Source organism: Vanessa tameamea, chromosome 5, assembly GCF_037043105.1.
Source record: "Vanessa tameamea isolate UH-Manoa-2023 chromosome 5, ilVanTame1 primary haplotype, whole genome shotgun sequence".
Taxonomy (NCBI): Eukaryota; Metazoa; Arthropoda; class Insecta; order Lepidoptera; family Nymphalidae; genus Vanessa; species Vanessa tameamea.
In genome coordinates this window covers 14,078,349-14,095,017 of record NC_087313.1, presented here as the reverse complement: position 1 = coordinate 14,095,017, position 16,669 = coordinate 14,078,349, and the positions used below count along the sequence as shown (strand labels likewise).

Here is a 16,669-nt window from a genome sequence, read left to right as displayed (position 1 = left end):
TTATTTTCGAAGGTGGTTTTATTTTGTATTCGTTTTGCTTGAATGTTTTACATGGAATGAAATTAAGGAAAAAAAAAATTTTTTTTAGGACGATTCTGCGAGCTGGATGTTGATGAATGTACGCTGATGCCGAAAATATGCAACAATGGAGTTTGTGTCAATCTCCCTGGCTCCTATCAGTGCTATTGCAAGCCGGGTGAGTTTGATATAATTTATTTATTATTAAAATTCTGTGATATTGTTGCAATATGTTTTCTTTGTTTTCTTGTAACAAGTTCAGTATATGACATACAGGTTTAGTTTTATGAAGTTACATCAATTCAATAAACACACTTTATTTTTTATTTATCAAAATTAAACGATATCATAAAATATATGTAAATTTAATAATAATCTATAATTTGACCTTAGGATATACGGGCGACAGTTGCGAGCAGGACATCGATGAATGTTTGTCTTCACCGTGTAAGAACGGCGGTACATGTCAAAATTTAGAAAATAATTACGAGTGCACCTGCGTGGAGGGATACGAAGGTACGTATTTATCAGATCTGTATTCGTAATATAAAGGCACGCAAAGAACACATGACCGAGACAATTACTCTGACAATAACTGATATTATGAATGCGACATCAAATGACTTTGGCATTTGTCATTTTTTAAGTCTATTTTTTTGTTTGTAATCATTCACGTCTTAATTCATCAACCGATCATTTCCCGACCGTACCACATTAGGAATTTGGCAGAAACTAGTATACTAGAAAATTATGATCGTAATTTTTTTTCACGTAAGAAGAAACGAGCTGTCCTTACATTTGAATGTCAGTCATCGATTGTTGATATCGTATTTCCACCAGGCAAGGATTGCTCCATTAACATCAACGAGTGCGCGACCAACCCGTGCGCGTCCGGCTCCACGTGCGTGGACGGCATCGCCAGCTACAAGTGCGTGTGCCAGGACGGACTCACCGGCCCGCACTGCGAGATCGATATCGACGATTGCGAGGTACCGCGACGAAGTTTATTTAAATATTGCCATTTCTACGTAGTAATAGGCTACGTTATAATTAATAATGAAACAGTGTGTATAAAATTTTGTAGGTCTAATATTTACCACCGAAAAAACTACGCTCGGTCTATTTTAGCTCTAACCCAGAATTCATCTGACGTATTTTCGAATGTGTGCAGTCGAGTCCGTGCGAGCACGGCGGGCGCTGCGTGGACGGACTGAACGGCTACACGTGCGAGTGCAGCGGCACGGGCTACTCGGGCGACGACTGCGAGATCAACATCGACGAGTGCGCGCCGCGGCCCTGTCGCAACGGCGGCACCTGCCTCGACGACGTCAACGACTACCACTGCTCGTGCTACCCCGGCTTCACCGGTCAGTCGCTCGGCCGCGTCCAAGACCCCACCCCTCCCGTGCGCTGCCGTGCGCTCCCCTAACGCCGTGCCCGCTCTGTGTGCAGGCAAGAACTGCGAGACCGACGTGGACGAGTGCGAGAGCGCGCCGTGCAAGCACTCCGGCGTGTGCCTGCAGCGCAGCGACCGCAGCCTGTACCGCACGCGCGACGCGCCGCCGCCCGCGCTGCCCGCGCCGCTGCCCGACGTCTTCTACCAGCCCTTCTCGCTCGACACCGCCAGCGGGTGAGCCAGCCGGCCGGGGCTGCGTATCCCGGTGTGTCCGTCGTGTGTGGTGACCGTCACGCGAGCTCCTTGTCCGTCCCCAGCTACGAGTGCGTGTGCGTGGCGGGCACGACGGGCCCGCGCTGCGAGATCAACATCGACGAGTGCGCGTCCTCGCCCTGCAAGCACGGCAAGTGCGTGGACGCCGTGGGCGGGTACAGCTGCGACTGCGCCGCCGGCTACGAGGGCCAGCACTGCGAGCTGGAGATCAACGAGTGTCTCCGGTACGCCCCGCCTCGCGCCTCCCCCCGGCCGGCGTGAGGGCGAGTACTGACGATGCGTGCGTGCAGGTACACGCCGTGCCAGCACGGGCGCTGCTACGACGGGCGCGCCTCGTACTACTGCTCGTGCGAGGCGGGCTGGGGCGGCCAGAACTGCTCCGTGGTGCTGACGGGCTGCCGCGACGCCCCGTGCCGCCACCACGGCACGTGCCTGCCCTGGCTCGTGCGCGAGACCGAGCATCGGTTCAACTGCTCCTGCACTCCCGGACACTACGGCACTACCTGCGAGAAGGTCTGCCACTCGTTTCTTACCTTACGAACCGCATAAAACCTATCAAAAAGAGGCAAACGAACTCTTAACTCTACGAAGAATGTTGGTCAGCGTAGTCTTCGTCTTTCTAGATAACCACGATGTCTCTGGAGAAGAGCAGCTACGCGGAGGTGAACACGTCTCGCGAGGAGGGCTACGACATCTCGTTCCGCTTCAAGACTACGCTGGGCAACGGCCTGCTCGCTATGGGCCGGGGTCTCACGTACTTCTTCTTGGAGCTGTCCAACGGTCATCTCAACCTGCACTCGTCGCTGCTCAACAAGTGGGAGGGCGTCTTCATCGGTTCCAATCTCAATGATAGTAACTGGCAGAAGGTATAAGTAGAAGTCGGTTGTTTAGTTTCGTTTACGTTGAAAACAGGAAATGTACGATTACGAGATAGAGCATTAGTATTGGGCTTAAGTCAAGGCTCATAATCCTTAGCCTAATGTCTAATGTTAATAAAACTCCTGTTTGTAGGTTTTCGTAACGATCAATTCGTCACACCTCGTGCTGGCGGCTAACGAGGAGCAAACTATCTACCCGATCAGCCAGAACGAGGCGTTCAACGCGTCCGTCACGTCGTTCCCCTCCACACGTCTCGGCACGGCGGGCTCCTCCTACGCCACGCTCACGCACGGCCCCAACTTCTTCGTGGGCTGCTTCCAGGACGTCGTCGTCAACGGACAGTGGGTCAGTGTCATGACAACGAAAGAATCATCATCGATACTTCCATCGCACTTTGCAACATTTCGTACGACATGCACGACATCTCGCAGGTGCTGCCCGAGGACTCGAACTCGAGCCTGGCCGAGAGCCCGACGGAGCGGGCCCCGGGCGACGAGGCGGAGGGCGCGGACGAGGCGGACGGCTCGGGCGAGGCGGCGGGCGAGGCGGCGGGCGAGGCGGCGGACGAGGCGGACAGGGCGGCGGCGCGCGCCGTGCTGCACCGCGTGCTGGCCTCGTGCCCGCGCACGCCGCAGTGCGCGCCCAACCCCTGCCTGTCGGGCGGCGCCTGCGAGGACCACTGGACGGCCTTCCGCTGCACCTGCCCGCGCCCGCACCTGGGCGACACCTGCCAGTACAGTGCGTATTGCGACGGGCCCCTCGCCGCCGCACTCGGCTCACCCTCGCCTCACTCTCGCCTCACCCTCGCCCTCCGCTTGCAGACTACACGGCGGCCACGTTCGGGCAGGAGGCGGCGCGGGCGCGCTCGGTGGTGACGGTGCAGGTGTCGGACGCCGCCCGCCGCGCCGTGCACGCCGCGCTCGACATCTCCATGTTCATCCGCACGCGCAAGCCCTCCGGCCAGATCTTCTACCTCGGCTCGCTGCCCAGGTACGCGGACCCTTCGCGGGCGCTTCCGGGGCGACCGAATCGTGCGTTTCACCGCAGCCTCGTCCCGCAGGTACGGCCAGACGGAGGAGACGCTGGTGGGCGCGTCGCTGAAGGGGGGCGAGCTACTCGTCCACCTGCGATTCAATCAGACGCCCGAGGACTACACCGTCGGGGGAACCAGACTCGATAATGGACATCTGCATCTCATCGAGGTGACTATGATCATGAAGTGATATTGTGTCACTTTGAACTCAAAACTTGGTCAAGTTTTTCCATGTAGAGTGGGACCATAGAAATTATGTATATTTTTCAGGTTGTCCGAAATTCGACTCTGGTACAAGTGAAATTGAACGGTACGGAATACTTTCGCAAGTCCATTTCCGCGGCTAAGCAGCTCGACGCGCAGGTGAGACTACAATGATGTAACGCTAAAACAATGATAATATAACATTGTGGATTTCGTTGTCAAACTTGAATTACTCAAATTTAGGTTTTATACCTGGGCGGCCCGCCTCCCCCGCCACAACCGCCGTCACCCCCGCCGGTCGCGGAGGGTGCTTCGCCCTCGCCGACCGCCGCACCGGCTCCCGCTTTGCCGGAGCCAGACGACGCCGACTACTTCAAGGGAGTCATACAAGACGTGCAGGTGAACTAACACAGAACACTAACCGTTCAGTATCGATCGCCAGCGAATCGATCGGCCCTGAGCATACTTCGGTTCGTCGCAGGTCTCGAACGGCGTGAACGTGACGGTGGTGGAGTTCTTCCCGCTGCAGGCGGCCGGGCTGCGCGTGCCGGAGCCCTTCGGCGAGGTGTCGCTGGACCCGGCCGGCGTGCTGCGCGGCGTGGTGTCGGACGACGCCTGCGCCTCCCGGCCCTGCCTGCACAACGCCTCCTGCGCGCTCACCTGGAACGACTACACGTACGTGCCCCGCGTGCGCCGCGCCGCGCGAGAGCTCCCATACTGACGTGTCCTCGTCGCCAGGTGCACGTGTCCTCGCGGCTACAAGGGCAAGCAGTGCGCCGAGGTCGAGTTCTGCCAGCTGCAGGGGTGCCCGCTCAACTCGCACTGCCGCAACCTCGATCGCGGGTAATTCGACCGACTCGACCGACTCGACCGACTCGACCGACTCGACCGACCCTCAGTCGCCAATACCAAATGCCATTCGTTCTTACACGTCGCCCAATATATCGAATGCCGTAATGATGCGCGCGAACAGATACGAGTGCGTGTCGAACGCGACCTTCGACGGAGTCAACACGACGCTGAGCTACCGCCTGCGCGAGCCGCGCGCCGCGCTGGCCGCCGAGCCGCTGCGCCTGGAGCCGCCGAGCTCGCTCACCATCACCTACAGGTCGGTACCCGGCCGACCCGCCTGCGGCGGCGTCGCACCGCTCGCATCGCTCACACCGTATCTGTCCGCTCAGGAGTAAGGTGGGCGGCACGCTGTTCCGCGCGGAGGGCGCCGACTCCGGCGGCGTGTTCAGCGTGGGGCTGTACAAGGGGCAGGTGGGCGTGCAGTGGCGGCTGGGCGGGCTGCCGGCGCAGCGCCGCATGCGCTCGCGCCGCCCGCACCACGCCTGGGTCACGCTGCGCCTCGTGCTGGCCGACGGCCGCCTCACGGGTACCGCCCCCCTCTCGCTTGCGATGCACGCTCGGTCGATGATACTCGGTCGATGTGCACGCCCTGACCACGAGCCTCGTCTTTCCCTCGATAGGATCGTTCGTGGACGCCGACGGTCACGAGGAAGTGGGTCTGTCGGACACCATCGACGTCGCCGCGTGGCAGCGGTTGGTCACCGAGGGCCTCATTACGCTGGGAGGCGTGCGCGTCGGTTCCCCCCCGGCTACCGTGCGACCCACCGGCCCTTCCACCACCACCGTCGTTCGTATCTCATACAATGCTTTTTACCTCAATACCTGAATACTATACTGTAAGAATATTTCGAAGGATGAAGGCCTCATAATTGTTTTTTTATATATATTTTACTTCATGTTCTAAATCTTCATTGGTGTTTTGGTACCTAAAAAATCTCAATAAAGTCATGTTATTTTAAGTTTAATGGAATAAATAAGAAAATATACGACGTAATTTTATGTAATGTTACATAATCAGATGGAGAACTCCACGGATCCCACCGTGTTTGAATATTCCGAAGGAGACGAGTTCATAGACGACAACTTGGCCGGAGAATATTTCAAGGTAGTATATTATATTATGTCTGTTAACAAACATCATGGGCTGCCACTGTGGTATGTACGTATATACGCATGTCGCGCTCGTCCGCAGGGCTGCTTGGGCGCCGTGCACGTGGGCGCGCTGTTGCTGCCCTTCTTCACGGAGGAGCAGCTGTTCGTGGGCTCGGCGGCCGCCCTGCTGGCCGCGCAGCCGCACTACGCGCTGCTGTGAGTGCCCTGTGGCTGCAACCGTCACACGCCACTGAACCGCACCGCCGATGAACGCCAAACAAGTTGTATACGACTGTGTCGTAACCAACTTGTTAAATTAGCTTACTAAACAGTTTACTAAAGTGCCTGAGGCACTCGCCAATACATATTCCGTTTAGAATGGTTAACTTGTTTCATACTCTATGTTTACTTAAATATGGTTGTGGTTACATAATTAAGCTAGTTGCCTGCGACATGTATATATGTAAAGAAAATGTATTTACTTTGCTCTGCTTCATTAAGTTCGGGCTCACCGTGGGGAGCGTCGAGCGGCGTGGGCTGCGTTTTGTGCGTCGAGGCGCAGTGCGTGCGCGGCGCGTGCGCGGACGTGCGCAACTCGTACGCGTGCGCGTGCCCGCCCGGGTACACCGGCGACTACTGCCAGATCGACATCGACGAGTGCGAAAACAATCAGTGCCAGAACGGCGCCACCTGCAGAGACGACGTCGCCAAGTACACCTGCGAATGCGCCGAGGGTTTCGACGGAGAATTGTGAGTGACGATCGTAATCGAACACACCCTCGGTGCATCACGTTCGCGAGTATCGAACCGGCAACGACCTCCGTGACGAATTGCAGCTGCGAGCACGACATCGACGAGTGCGAGTCGGGCCCGTGCGCCAACGGCGGCACGTGCGTGGACCTGGCGGGCGGCTACCGCTGCGAGTGCGGCGCCGAGTGGCGCGGGCCGCGCTGCCAGCAGCCGCGCACGCGCACCTGCGCGCACCGGCCCTGCGCGCCGCCGCCGCGCGCGCTGTGCCGCGACGTGCCCGGTGCGTGCCCCCCGGGTCGCCTGCCCGACGCCTGCCTGACGCCTGCCGTCAGTCGTCCTAACTTTTGCATTCTGTATCCTTTCTCGCAGACACGGTGAACGGCAACAACTACACGTGCGAGTGTGCGGAGGGGTTCCAGGGCGTCCACTGCGAGCTCGCCTTCTGCGAGGTGGAGCCCTGCCTGCACGGGCGCTGTGACGTCGACGCCGTCGTGAGTACTCGTCCGGGAGGGCCTCACTCCTTAGCGTTCCACTCGAAGTAAATGGCAAAGTCCGGTGCAGCAAAGTCTTCAGTCTGATTAAAGTAGCTGTGATGAGTGAGAGTTATGAATATTTCGAAAAGCACTTGGATTTGTAATTATTTAAGCACGATGCGATTACAATGAAGGTATTTCCGAAGCATCGAAGTGCTACGTTTCTCTTCCAGCCGCCGCAGTGCGCGTGCGAGGCGGGCTGGAGCGGGCGCGCGTGCGGCGCCGAGCGCGACGAGTGCGCGGGCGCGGCGGCCGCGTGCCTGCACGGCGGGCGCTGCGTGCCGCGCCGCCGCCCGCCCGTGTGCGACTGCCCGCCCGGTACGTGCGTGGGGCGGAGGCGCGCCTCGATGGTGATCGATGAGTGATGAGTGAAACCCGTACTGCGTCCTGACATTTTCCATGACGATATATAAATGCGAAAGGTACTCTGTCCGTCTGCTCCGACGCCCTATCTCCGTCGTTCATTTCATTAAAATCGGTTTGGTGGTAGCGAAAGTGTAGCAGACGAGCGGGACGAGCGGGACGAGCGGGACGAGCGGGGAGGCGGTCCGAGTTACTTTCGCATTTATAATATTAGTATCGAATCAATACAGACACTTAAACGTTAAAATAGCTGAATTCTGCGCGGCTGCCTTCACATAATGCCTGATAAGGCATTGTGTACAAGTATACATATTCCACCATAATATTTATAGTCATAATTGATTTCGTTTGTAAAAATTATTCGTTTTAATAAAATAATAAAGTTAATCAAAATAAAAAAAAACGCAACAAAACACAAACATTCCAAACGAATTCAGCCACAGAGTATTCCAACTATTACTTTATAAGCAAAAGTTATAATATCGTATGCCGCGCCTCGCATGCAATAATAGTTTGACTTGAAATTTTGTTTTATAAATATATATATAAAATTTATAACTAAAAAAATAAATATTCCAGAACTAAAATACAAAATATGACTGACATTATTTTTGGTCGGTAGTGACTTTGTGTAAAACGTAATAATATTTCTGCTCTACTATTCGAATCTTATCAGCGCACAAACGCGCCATCGACAACAATCTAATTCTGAAGATAATCACTGATAACGTTACACCGATTCTCAAACTTTTATATTTTGTTTGACTGATGAATAAAATAAATCGATAAAATGTGCAAAATGTGTATATGTGCAAACGAAAACATAAAATTATATTCTTTATAACTTTATCATTCTTTATAAAATAATATACATTTTATGAATTTAATTATTAGAAGTGATAAAATGTACTACTGAATTAAAATGCACTACCGTCGTGATGTAACGCGTGACTAATTCTATCGAGAGTAGCTCATCAATTGAATTAATGTGACGCGCATTACCTTAGGCGACATCGATAACGCCGCGGTGAGGAAACTTAGCAAACAATTACACTTTGTGAATCACTGGCCTCGGACTGAGGTTACTGTCGGCGCACAAAAAATGTACTAAATGAACGAGTCCGGCTTAAATGAAAAGAAAATGTGAAGTGCGACGATCGCGTCGAGGAGAGTTTGTGTGAATATGTGGTCGAACTCGCTCCTCGGGTGATGAGCTCAAGATGTCCCGTGTGGGGACCTGTACGTGGGTCGTGCTCCTCGTGCTGGCGGCGTGTGTGCTCGGTACTGGCCGTTTGTATTGGAATCTTGCTCACCGACTCCCCGAAAGGGCGGTCGAAGTCAATTCAGTGTCACGCGCTATATCCGATTTCAGCTCCGTTACAGTTATATCTCTAGAGAACTCCGGAACTAGATTACATCGATTTTAACCTTCAAATATATTAGATCTTATAATGAAAATGTAAATTATTAACATTTACCATTTGTAATACAATTTGCGTCAGTGTCACGTCATCATATCGTCGTAACATTTTCACGGTCAAGAGATAAAAAGTAAAAACAATTTTCGTTGCGGCTACTCAAAACGAAAACGAGTTAAATTAAACGAAAATATAAAAGTATTCGATAGATGATGACGAGTAATGTCGGCCCACAGAGTGGCGCGGCGCGCGCTGCGAGGAGGACGTGGACGAGTGCGCCGAGCGCCGAGTGAGCTGCGGGCCCGGCCGCTGCCGCAACCTGCCCGGCGGGTACACGTGCGAGTGCGCGGAGGGCTACTGCGGCGACGAGTGCGCGCTGCTCGACCTCTGCTACGCGGCCGGCGCGGCCGAGGCGGGCGAGGCGGGCGGGGCGCGCGGGGAGGGCGCCGGCCGCGGGCCCTGCCTGCACGGCCGCTGCGAGCAGGCCTGCGCCGCGCAGGTGGACTACGTGTGCCACTGCGAGGACGGCTGGGCGGGCAAAAACTGCTCGCAGGCGGCCGTGGCGGGCGAGGCCAGCGCGAGCGGCGGGCAGGCCACGCGCGTGGCGCTGGGCGTGGGCGGCGCGCTGGCGGCGCTGCTGCTGGGCGGCGCGGCGCTGGCGGCGCTGGCGGCGCAGGCCCGGCGCAAGCGCGCCACGCGCGGCACGTACTCGCCCTCCGGACAGGAGTACTGCAACCCGCGCGCCGAGATGATCACGCACGCGCTCAAGCCGCCGCCGGAGGAGCGGCTCATCTAGCGCGCATCTCCACCGGGAGACGTCTGTGACCAATGACATTAGACGGAGTCGTATCGTCGGCTCCGTGATCGATCCGATCCCCACGATGACTTGTAGTCACAAAGAATTTTATATACGAGTGTAATCCTCAAAATATATTGAAAATTTGTAATTAAAATGTAAGCTCTCACTGAAACCATAATCGAAACGTATTGTAATAAGCCTTGGGTACGACAAATGTTTAGTTACGATCGCGGTACTTTTATCCGAATTGTGATCAGAAAATAAATCATGAAATATATTATTCGCCCACGACTCGCCGCGGTCGTGTGCGTCGCGTGCGGTGGCGGCGCGAGGCCTCCGTCGAAGGTTAGCTGTGAGGCCTCCTTATGCTTTAATCGAATGTCGTCGCCTTCTTACCTGGTTAATATTGTAAATAGTCTTATCGCGGCACCAGGTGGCGAGCCGTGCACGCGACCGAGGCGAACTCGTGCTTCTGTATGTATATTATTATATATAAGTACTTAGACTAAGTGAAACGAAAAGCGTGCAAGATTCTAAATTACTTATAGTGAAGGCGTCCTCGGCCGCCAACGAATCCCCGCGCCCGTGCTGCGACCCCCCTCTCCAACCTCGTCCTCCTACGATACCCCCCCCCCCCGTCGGGCGCGCCGGGCGGCGAGGCGTCCGTGCCTTAAACACAAGTCTGTATATCGAGGATTTTATTATTGTATAACTTGAACACTAGCGCTCGAACGAGCTCGAGTAGACCTAAGTACGCGTAGTGTAAGTGTACAGAGTAGTAGTCCAGGCCGAAGCGACAGCGGCGTGAGAAAATGTACTTAAATATTTAAATCTACCGATACCAGTATTATCTGGACTATTCAACGTGTCGCTCGACTCCCGACGTTCCCCGCGCGAGCGTGCCCTGCGGTCTGAGGTACTTATTTATATTGTGATATTTTGTAACTGCGGTCTGCTCTTCGGGTCGGGACTGAGGATCTATTTTATAAGATTTTCTAGTGACGAAGATTGTATTTTAACATGTATATAGTAAGGACACCCTTTGGTGGCGCTAGGCTAAGTAGTATTTATTTTTCATAACTATCCAAATAATACTATTTTTAATTTACTGTGTAGATAATATTTTTACATCTTTTGATTAGCTTTTTTTGTAATGTTAATTAGAAATGAACTTTGTTTTATATATTTATAAACTGAATGCGGTTTTGAATTAGCAGCTATTAGAGTGCTCACTGCAATGTTACCGTCCACAGTTTAGCATAGTATGAGATGTTTTGTTGATCGCACCGTTCTATTGGCGTGTACTCATTATTACTTCACTTCGTCACGTGACTGCAATAAAAATATTCTTTACAATATACCTGATTTTTATTCCTTCTTCTTCCTTGGGCGGTGATAGTACTTTCCATCTGGTGAGCGTCCTGTCCGCTTGCCACGTATCACATAAAATAGTATTCGACTTATGGCAGATTAATTTTCTATAAAATAACTTCCAATTCTTGTCACGCTTAATGCAACGTGTGCTGAAGTTACTCTTATCAACAAACAAAAGGTGGATATATTATATGCGAATAAAAAGTAATAATAAACCAAATAACCTTATGGGCAATGTATAACGACCGCATCTACCACGGCGCCTGTAATATGTTAAAATAATGGGGTTTTAGTCTTAATGTGCTCGTATAGTACAGAAAATATATATAATAAGTGACTGTAGGAAGACACCAGTATGATACGCAGATTCTACAAAATAAATTGTAACCCTAATCTTCAGTCTAATTATGAAAATTACAACTAAATTATGAGTTCATAAAATCACTAAGGTTTTTTTTAAATAGGGTAGGTGCATTTTGAAAAATATATTTGTCAAAAATTAGTTGTGTATTTAGGATTTTTTCTAAACATTCTATTAAAAACTTTTGTATAGTATTCTTTGTGTGAGTACATATGTTACATATTCGGCTGACAATCCCTTTAAAGTCTCGTGAAAACGGCTAATCCGACATAAGGGCTTTTTTTAATATTGGATTATATGATGAGAAAATAATTTGCAAGATTATTTTTGAATACAATATTAGTATATAATATTCGTAAGGAATTTATTTAAAAGAAAGAAGCATGGTTCAACTACCGCTGACGTAATCAATCGTTTTATAAAATGATTTAATTTAATTTATAAAATAATACACAAAAATAGTTCTAAACACTTCCTTTATTCAAATACTGTACAGGCTGTATTACAAGACAATATGATACAATAACACTTTATGCGCATTTAGTTACAAGAGGGCGGCGTCACGTCCGACGCGCCGCGTCAGCTGGCGGTCGGAGGGAACGCCGGCCCCGCTACGATTAACGGCAAGCCGCGCTCAGGCGTCACATAAAGGCATGACTTAGATAAGCCTCTCCGCACGGTCGAATGCCGACACAGTAACGTCTCCTCCGCCCGTGTGGACGAGCCGTTTGGCACTTGATTGGATATTTACAACGATTATTTTATAAAACGGAAAATTGGAGGGATTCGGAAGTATACAGTTTCAACATGGAGGGGCCGATCTCGGTAATAACAATAATATATCAATAAAATTATTAGTAAACATTCAAAATTACAAAAAACGCAAAAATTACGATCTCGCCGTCAGACATACGTCGCCTAGCACCAGGTACGTGAGCACTTCATCGCGATTAAATAAATAAATAGACAAAACATGTGCGGTTTAATTTAAATATTAAATAGGGCACAAAAGAAACGAAACGCACACGTCAGACTAGCGTTCGGCAAAATGAAAGACGAGAGCCTGGAGCGAGCGCTGCAGCTACTGAGCCCCGTCGGCACCTGGGGGGGTGGGGTGGGGGGGGGTGTCGCACTAGGAACATTCGGTCGCGTCGGTCGTCATTTATTAGAAACAGTCCTACTTACAATATACAATACAAAACAATATAAATCATACGAAACCGCTCCGATCGCACGAACACAACCCAGTGGAACGTCCGGGAAGACCGAAGACAACTCTCAGCGAGTCACTCGTGGAACAAATACATTATGGCATAATCTATTACACAATATCGACAACAATAAATATGCATCGCGTCGTGCACCGAGTCCGTCGAATCTCGTTTAATACTGTCGCCCGCGAGCCCGCGGCGCTCCGCTGCCGGCGTCAGGGCTCCCGCGCGGGCTCGCCGCCCTCCGCGATGGCCGGCGGCTACCTGCGGACACACGGCACGTCAGCGCTGCGCTACGGGCCCGGCCGGGCGCTCGTGCGGCGCGCACCTGTTGTCGTGCGGGTGCAGCACCACGCGCTGGTAGTCCCGCCGCGCCAGCTGCTGCCGGCGGCGCGAGCCCAGCTCCGCCGTGCCGTCGCGCGTGATGTACAGCTGCAGCCCCGACGCTGTGGGCAGCCCGGCGTTAGCGGCGCGGTCGAGGGCACGAATACTCACTGCGTACGTGGCGATAGGACTCACTCTCGGCGGCGTCGTCTACGGCGTGCTTGAGGTCGGTGGCCGCCAGCAGCTCGTCGATGAGCGAGTCCGGGTTCACGCGCGTGTTCTCCACGCGACACGACACCACGTGCTGCGGACGAAGGACACGACAGTTAGTCTCCGGGCGGCGGCGGCGGCGGTGGTGGTGGTGGTGGTGGCGGCGGCGACGGCGGCGGACGGTACCTGGTCGTCGGCGGGCGGCGCGCGCGCGGCCAGCGCGAGGCGGGCGCGCTCCAGCGAGCCGCTCTCGGACGCGGACGCCGTCAGCGAGCCCGACGACGGGTTCCTGCGGACACACCGCGCGGTCACGTCTAGCGTTCGGGAGGATGGGATCGTTCAGCGGGTGGAATAGTTTCCGGTTGAGATTCCGTCGATGTGACTTCACCCAATAATATAACATGTCTCGGTAAATGCAGTATCGGTAGCCGTCGTTGGGCCGTCTCAATGGGAGTGTCAATATTTTCCTTTAACTGAAGGTCGATATCGAAATTAGAATTTACTCAATTCATGCAAGGAAGCATCGGAGTAGAACCTTCCGTAAGCCGCATGCATTTTAAAGCAGAGAAAAGTCATAGTAAATATAATTCATGCCAACCAAACTCTTTTATATTCAAAATAATATACAAAGTTGAACGAAATAACTTCAAAAACTACGGACTCTATCGAACGCTACGGAAAATATAATCAAGTGATATAACACCAGCAAATGATCTGAAAAAGAAGCACACTACGACAGAGACGAGACAACACTACGGAACATTCACACGGGGCTCGGGCGGCGCCGTCCGAGCCCGCGGGTACGTGAGTGCGCGCACAGCGCGGTGCTGGCGCGGCGCGGCAGCGAGCCCTCCCGCGGCGCCCCGCACGCCCCGCACGCGCCGCACGGGCCGTCCGCGCCCGCCGCCGCTCCCGCGCCCGCGCCCGCTCCCGCCTCGCGCCTGCGCCACACGCACTCTTAGTCCCTGACGCTCACAAACATTAAAACATGTACGTCCCCTCCCGGCGGCCGCCGCGAGCGCCGCCTCCGCGCGCGACCCGAGAGTGCGGCCCGCGAAACACGAAATGCGCGAGCCCTCGAAGACACCGAGCGAGAGTTTCCGATCCGAGCGCAGAGACGGAAGCGAAAGAGGCGACAGAGGATCGTTAGCCCCACACCCGAGTGCCGTTAGTGGTAGCGAAGCGGGAAGCGTGGTGAGGTGGCGGCGGGCGACACGCACTGACCTGGCGCGCTCGGGGAAGCTGCGTCGGGCTCCGCCCCGGGGCGTGGACGTGGCGTCGCCCAGCGCGCGGGAGGACAGGCTGCGCAAGCGGTGCCGCACGTCGATGTGCTCCAGCGAGCCGCTGTCCGCCTCCGCCTCGGACGGGATGCAGTAGAACTCGTCCTCGATGCACCCCGACAGCCGGTTCGAGTGGGACACGAGCGAGTTCTTCCTGTGCGCGAGCGGCGTCAGGAAGGGAAAGTTCGTAAACAGCTCCTCGTTCTTCCTGCTCCTCTCGATCAGAGAGGGTATCGTGTTCAGCGACTTCTGTTTGAATATCTGGAAGTTCGCGAGCGGCTGCACCGCCGACGCGATTATCGAGGCCGCTTTCTTCTTGCGGTCGAAGTAGGTCGGCATCGCGAACGAGTGTTCGTCGCCGATGGTGCTGTCGGGGGTCTTGTACTCCTCGCTGGAGGGGGAGCGGAGGGCGTGGCGAGGGATCACGTCGGGGGGACCCGTGAGGGTGGCGTTGGGCGTGAGGTACGCGTCGGGGGTCGTGAGCGTGGTGTCGGGCGACAGGTAGAGGTCGGAGGTCTCGTTCAGGACGGTCCTCTCGAGGAGCAGCTTGGAGAGCGTGCGGTTCGCGTGCTTGCAGCCCGCAGCGGGCACGTACAGCGTGGTGGTGGTGGTGGTGATTCGCTCTAAGCGCACGCTGCGAGACATGCGGGGAAAGGGGGTGAGGGTAAGGGGTGACGGGGAAAAAATAAAAAAAATATATAAATCAATATAGCAAAATGGAGGCTGCGGATGTTAGTGACGTGCTCGACACTCGTGTTAATGAGAAGCGGCGGGCGGGGCGCCGCGCGGGTCGCCAACACCGGTCGGACGATTCTATTTACAACCTGACGCGCTTTACACTCGGGTTTCCATATCGAGTTTAAATCGAAGTGATAGTGAGACCTAGAGTTAATGTTCTTTCTTTTTTACAGATGTCATCACGAATTAACAGAATGGAAGATAAAAACAAACTTAATATAAATTATCTTACTTTTCTCCTGCCTTCGAAGTTATTCTATTAGTGAAAGAAAAAATACAATGAATATTAAACAAGTCGATCGCGCCGCCCCGACGACGCGGACACCGTTCACGGGAGTTCAGTAACTCCCCCTAAACGGCTGAACCGATTTTCGATTACTTTTTATCCCTAGTCAGATACTGACTTCATTTATACTCAAAATTTGTCCAACGTAAGGTACGACTAGTGATTTTTTTTCAATATCGACGATCCCAAAAGTGGTTTTATAAATATTTCATCAATGTAACCCCTCCTTGTAGGACATTCCTCAAACTATTTCAACATGATCAATAATTTGACCTCAATACTATGCAGAAGAGCTTCCTGTTCTTTAGCCGAGTAATGTGTTACCGATAGTTCGTACAAGTTTCGACAAGTTCCCGAAGTGATGTGAGGTCAAATCACCTGACCATTTACGAACCGAAGTAATATGGTTCATGTCAGCCATAGTATATAGCCCTATGGTTCGAGCACCTCCATGTTAACCAAAGACTGCAGGTTCCAACCAGCGCAACCGTCACTGAATCATCATCAACTCGTACACGTCGATAAAGGAAAACATCGCGAGGTGAGCTCATCCCACTTAGCATCGGAGCTGCGTGGTGGGACGAGCTCCCCTCCCGGGGAAAACTTTATGTAAACGCAATCAACTGTATCATACGTTGATCGCTACCACGTAGAGTTGTACGACTTATTTAAACTCAGCGTTTCGTAAAATTTCAACTTGAGTAATTCCACTTCCATTAATTACTGTAATTCGACCGGTCGACACTGGGTCGATTAATCTAGAAAAATATTTATCAGAAACCTTAAGACGTTGCTATATTTACTTCGATTATGCGATGAGTTAGGATTCCTCTTCGTAAGCTCGATATGCCTTTATTAAAAGGAAATATTACACACGGCGCGCGATCGTATAGGCTGAATTTTAGAATTTTTATAGTCTAGGCTTAGTGGTCTCTATTACAATAAAACCCGTCGACATTGATTAAATCGGGTACGAGCAAAGTTATAATGATAATTTATATTTAGAGAGTTCGCGTTGTACCTACAATAATTATATTACAAACATTTACGGCTCATTTAGGAGCAAAACCGCATTTTTAAATGACGATACTCTTTCGTATCTGAGCCAGTACCTTGTATTGTCTAAGAAGTTCGAAGTTTGGGCCCCAAAATGGTTGCGCAGACTGGTATTTATAATTATACACAGTAACGTGTTAATAGGTTGGCTGTCGTTCTAAATGTTTAACAACCACAAACCTTTGCCGATAACCCGGAAGAAAAACCGTCTCCCATTCG

General features: G+C 52.6%; 2 protein-coding genes across 7 annotated transcripts in view; one reads left to right on the top strand and one right to left on the bottom strand.

The window, feature by feature from the left end:
* Crb (crumbs) overlaps window positions 1–10,968 on the top strand; it is a 41,176-nt gene extending 30,208 nt beyond the window's left edge. Inside the window, exons 16-41 of one of the 2 annotated variants that reach the window (XM_064215012.1) lie at window positions 89–196; window positions 412–534; window positions 859–1,007; window positions 1,190–1,385; window positions 1,471–1,648; window positions 1,732–1,911; window positions 1,978–2,200; window positions 2,311–2,553; window positions 2,699–2,911; window positions 2,998–3,304; window positions 3,388–3,556; window positions 3,627–3,768; window positions 3,870–3,962; window positions 4,047–4,202; window positions 4,285–4,478; window positions 4,542–4,646; window positions 4,777–4,911; window positions 4,985–5,181; window positions 5,276–5,439; window positions 5,674–5,760; window positions 5,848–5,963; window positions 6,249–6,497; window positions 6,584–6,777; window positions 6,867–6,988; window positions 7,204–7,348; window positions 9,048–10,968. In XM_064215012.1, coding sequence (XP_064071082.1) covers window positions 89–196; window positions 412–534; window positions 859–1,007; window positions 1,190–1,385; window positions 1,471–1,648; window positions 1,732–1,911; window positions 1,978–2,200; window positions 2,311–2,553; window positions 2,699–2,911; window positions 2,998–3,304; window positions 3,388–3,556; window positions 3,627–3,768; window positions 3,870–3,962; window positions 4,047–4,202; window positions 4,285–4,478; window positions 4,542–4,646; window positions 4,777–4,911; window positions 4,985–5,181; window positions 5,276–5,439; window positions 5,674–5,760; window positions 5,848–5,963; window positions 6,249–6,497; window positions 6,584–6,777; window positions 6,867–6,988; window positions 7,204–7,348; window positions 9,048–9,607 — 4,748 coding nt within the window. In that variant the 3' untranslated portion in view covers window positions 9,608–10,968. Of the gene's footprint in view, window positions 1–88; window positions 197–411; window positions 535–858; window positions 1,008–1,189; window positions 1,386–1,470; window positions 1,649–1,731; window positions 1,912–1,977; window positions 2,201–2,310; window positions 2,554–2,698; window positions 2,912–2,997; window positions 3,305–3,387; window positions 3,557–3,626; window positions 3,769–3,869; window positions 3,963–4,046; window positions 4,203–4,284; window positions 4,479–4,541; window positions 4,647–4,776; window positions 4,912–4,984; window positions 5,182–5,275; window positions 5,443–5,673; window positions 5,761–5,847; window positions 5,964–6,248; window positions 6,498–6,583; window positions 6,778–6,866; window positions 6,989–7,203; window positions 7,349–9,047 lie in introns of both variants that reach the window. The other variant, XM_064215011.1, reaches the window with a different exon arrangement.
* An 836-nt stretch (window positions 10,969–11,804) lies between these two features.
* The window catches only part of LOC113404449 (uncharacterized), a 69,366-nt gene continuing 64,501 nt past the window's right edge, over window positions 11,805–16,669 (bottom strand). For 2 of the 5 annotated variants that reach the window (XM_064215014.1, XM_064215013.1), the window contains 2 exons: window positions 15,341–15,364; window positions 13,449–15,004 (listed from right to left, as the gene is read on the bottom strand). In XM_064215014.1, coding sequence (XP_064071084.1) covers window positions 13,843–15,004; window positions 15,341–15,364 — 1,186 coding nt within the window. In that variant the 3' untranslated portion in view covers window positions 13,449–13,842. Of the gene's footprint in view, window positions 13,003–13,075; window positions 13,185–13,276; window positions 13,380–13,448; window positions 15,005–15,340; window positions 15,365–16,669 lie in introns of those variants that run through there. The other 3 variants (XM_026645342.2, XM_026645338.2, XM_064215015.1) reach the window with 3 other exon arrangements.